This window comes from Colobus angolensis, unplaced genomic scaffold (genome assembly GCF_000951035.1).
Source record: "Colobus angolensis palliatus isolate OR3802 unplaced genomic scaffold, Cang.pa_1.0 Scaffold219, whole genome shotgun sequence".
NCBI lineage: Eukaryota > Metazoa > Chordata > Mammalia > Primates > Cercopithecidae > Colobus > Colobus angolensis.
The window spans coordinates 1,644,898-1,648,753 of NW_012115366.1; the positions used below are offsets into that span (position 1 = coordinate 1,644,898).

A 3,856-nucleotide genomic window follows, 5' to 3' on the forward strand; every position below is an offset into this window, starting at 1 on the left:
TGGAGAGTTTGTACTTTTTCCAGGAAAAAAAAAGCTTGAGGGCTCGGGGATTTCAATATTTAAAGGGGAAAGAGCAAGCAGGAGAGACAGAGGAAAAAAAAAAAAAAAAAAAAAGGAGGGTGGATTCATGCAGTTGAGCCACAAGGTGGCTCATGCCTGCCTAGCAGTTTCTCCAGGAGAAGAAAAGCCTGAAGCGGGTGGAATGAGCCAAGGTCGCGCCACTGCACTCCAGCCTGGACAACAGCGAGACTCTGTCTCAAAAAAAAAAAAAAAAAAAAAAAAAAAAAAAAAAGGAGGGTGGAGTTCTGCAGTTGAGCCACAAGGTGGCTCATGCCTGCCTAGCAGTTTCTCCAGGAGAAGAAAAGCCTGAAGCGGGTGGGATGGGCAGGAACTGCCAGGGTTCCTAGGGCTTTACCTCCCGGTGTTCTGTCATGGTCTGCCAGTAGACATTAGAATGGAGTTTCATTACATTGATGTGTGAGATTGGAGGTGCCGTTTTTATAGCCTTCGAAGGATTTGGGGCTGTTCTCTTTTGCGGAGCCTGTCTCTGAATGTTGTGCTGTGCGCATCTCTCGACAGGTCCACTGTCCCACGAGCAGAGGCTGTCACAAAGCTTGGAAATTGCCTTGGCATCCACCCTTGGCTCCATGCCCTCCTTCACGGCACGGCTGACCAGGGGACAGCTCCAGCACCTTGGCACAAGAGGGAGCAGCACTTCCTGGAGGCCTGGCACCAGCTTGGGTAACATGGGCCCCGCCATCTCCTTGGAGCCTTGGAATGGGTGGTCTGTTTTCTGTCTCTGGATGCTGGGCCAAGTCCCTGAGGGCTCTGTGGACCTGCCTGGCCAGCCTCCCCTTTCAGTTCCAACACCCAGCCTGGGAGAGAACCTGTTCTCTTGCCTTTTCCAGGGGCAGTTGAGGGGCTGCCTATGAACTTAAACTCCTCACAAGAAAAGCTTTCTTTAGTCAGTCCTTAGTAATTCTGTGGATGTAGGGCTTGGGCAGCCTCTGCTGTGTTTCCTTGTGAGATCTACTGTTAATTATTTTCTCCTGAGGATTTTTGTTTCTCTTTTTTTTGGTTGTTATTTATTTATTTATTGAGACTGCGTCTTGCTCTGTTGTCCAGGATGGAGTGGCACAGTCTCAGCTCACTGCAACCTCCGCCTCTGGGATTCAAGCTATTCTGCTGCCTCAGCCTCCTGAGTAACTGGGATTACAGGCGCCCACCACCACGCCTGGCTAATTTTTTGTATTTTTAGTAGAGACGGGATTTCACCATGTTGTCCAGGCTGGTCTCGAGCTCCTGACCTCGTGATTCACCTGCCTCAGCCTCACAAAGCTCTGGGATACAGGAGTGAGCCACCACGCCTGGCCTTTTTTGTTATTTTTTCTCATCTAGTCTGTCTCCCATCTGACATCCAGGGCACTTTATGTAAATGTAAAGAGAGGTTTGGTTGGGTTTGTTGTCCTCATCCCTTCAGATTAACACTTCCATCAGTGTCTTAGAAAGAGCAGTGGCAGCTTATGGGCCAATTTTGCCTAAAATGAACCTTGGCCCCCACTGTATGCCAGAATCTATTAGGATACAAAGCAAGAGAAACTGATTGCAGCGCGAGGCATTTTTTATGAGATGGAGCCCATGCTGTGCGAAACGCCTTCTCTCTTGGCTTTTAGGCTGTTTTGCTTCTTTTCTCCTATCTTCGGTGGTCCCTCTTCAGTTTCCATTGCCAATTGCCTTCTCTACCAGCTCTGGCTCTGGACTCTCTAATCTCAATACTCTCTGTTACCCAAGTGAGAACCCACGTCTCTGGCGACTGCCCATGTTTCCCTGTAGCTTCTGCCTCTCCTTGGAACTAATCCTGCCACCCTGACAGCACTCAGCATCCTCTCTCTTTTTTCTTTTTGTAAGATGGAGTCTTGCTCCTGTTGCCCAGGCTGGAGTGCAATGGCGCAGTTTCAGCTTATTGCAGCTTCCGCCTCCTGGGTTCAAGTGATTGTCCTGCCTCAGCCTCCCAAGTAGCTGGAATTACAGGGGCCCACCACCACGCCTAGCTAATTTTTGTATTTTTAGTAGAGATGGGGTTTCACCATGTTGGCCAGGCTGGTTTTGGACTCCTGACCTCAGGTGATCCACTCGCCTCGGCCTCCCAAAGTGCTGGGAATACAGGCGTGAGCCATCGTGCCTGGCCACAGCATCCTCTCTCAAGGAAACATTCAGACTCTGCACTGCTCACATCTGCCCTCCAGAGCTTTCCCCCCTCACTGTCCCCTTTGTCCCACCTGGGTAAGGGCAGCATCTTTTGTCTTGTGGTGAGGCTTCTAACATAGAAGTCATTCTCCATTTCCTTCAGTGTCCCCATCCTGACATTCTGTTCATTATCAGGTCCTGTCCATCCTCCCCCAAGATAGACCTCAGGTTAGACCCCTGCTCTCCTTCCTTGGCCCCTGCCCTGGCCGCAGCTCCCGCTGCCTCACCCCCAGACTCCTGCAGTAGCTCCTGCTGGTATCCCCCCATCCTCGCCTCACTGTGGCTCGTCATCCTCACAGCAGTCGGATCTTTTTATCATGTCAGCCCATCACTGTGTTCCACTCCTTCAAATCCTTCCATGGCATCGCCTGAACTTAGGATAAAACCTTAACTCCTGCTCCTTCTGAGGTCCTGCCTGCTGGAGCCCGCATGTCTCTTCCTCTGCAGTCTTATCTGAAGCCCACTCTCACTGTGTCTTTTTTTTTTTTTGAGACAGAGTCTTGCTCTGTTTCACTCTGTTGCCCGGGCTAGAGTACAGTGGTGCAATCTCGGCTCACTGCAACCTCTGCCTCCTGGGTTCAAGCAATCCTCCTGCCTCAGCTTCCTGAGTAGCGGGGATTACAGGCACATACCACTACGCCTGGCTAATTTTTGTATTTTCAGTAGAGACAGGATTTGGCCATGTTGACCAGGCTGGTCTTGAACTCCTGACCTCAGGCGATCTGCGTGTCTCAGCCTCTCAAAGTACTGGGATTACAGGTGTGAGCCACTGTGCCTGGCCTGGCAGCCTTTTCTTTTTCCTTATGGAAATTATTCTATTTAGAGTTGATCATTCTTTTAGTTTCCTATGTTCTTCTAAAAGACTATGCAAATAGTATGCTTAATGTTTATTTCTGTGTCTTTGGTTTTAAGAGTAAATTCTAGTTAACATGACCTTCAGAAACTCCTGGAAGCATCTGAGGTGCAGTGGGGTGGAACAAGGAAAAACGTCCTTAGACATCAGTGTCAGTTTGTGGAGGTCTCAGTCCTGTTGGCCTTGACAGACTTGGTGACTTAGGACCACGCTGACTAGGGCTCCTTCAAAGCCCTAAACTGATGTCCTGTGTCCTGCTAACAGTGGACAGAAGGTTCCATTCCCCTCTTTGGGACAGCATTGCAAATCTTGCTGCCAGGCAGGTCCCTGGGCTTTTCTTGGGCAGCTATCCCTCTATCCCTTTGGCCTGCACCCTCATTCCATGGCTTGGCTTTCTGTTGATCCTACACTGAAGGTCCCCTAAATTGTGGCATGGTCAACGTGGGGTCTTAGTTCTATTTGGTAATAACTGCTTTATTTTACTTAACAGGGAAGAGAGGACATGAACACCTAGAAAATGCAGATGAACCCCCTTGGGGGTGGTGGGGTCCCCAGAAGGGTGGAGTTAGGGAAAGAGAAGACTAAGGCCTCTGGGGAGAGAATGGGGGCCAGGGAGCAGGAGTCCAAAGCTGGCATTTGCTTGCCCTAGTTATTTTCTTGGCCAGCAAGGAGGCCTTTAGAAAGGAGGCTGGGCACCGTGGCTCACGCCTGTAATCCCAGCACTTCGGGAGGCCGAGGCAGGCAGATCACGAGGTC

At 50.3% G+C, this 3,856-nt stretch overlaps 1 protein-coding gene across 2 annotated transcripts in view; it reads left to right on the forward strand.

Annotated features, from left to right (window-relative positions):
• Positions 1-3,856, forward strand: part of UBOX5 (U-box domain containing 5) — a 59,642-nt gene that overhangs the window by 48,747 nt on the left and 7,039 nt on the right. For both annotated transcript variants that reach the window (XM_011943324.1, XM_011943325.1), the window contains exon 4: positions 580-741. In XM_011943324.1, coding sequence (XP_011798714.1) covers positions 580-741 — 162 coding nt within the window. The remainder of the gene's footprint in view (positions 1-579; positions 742-3,856) is intronic.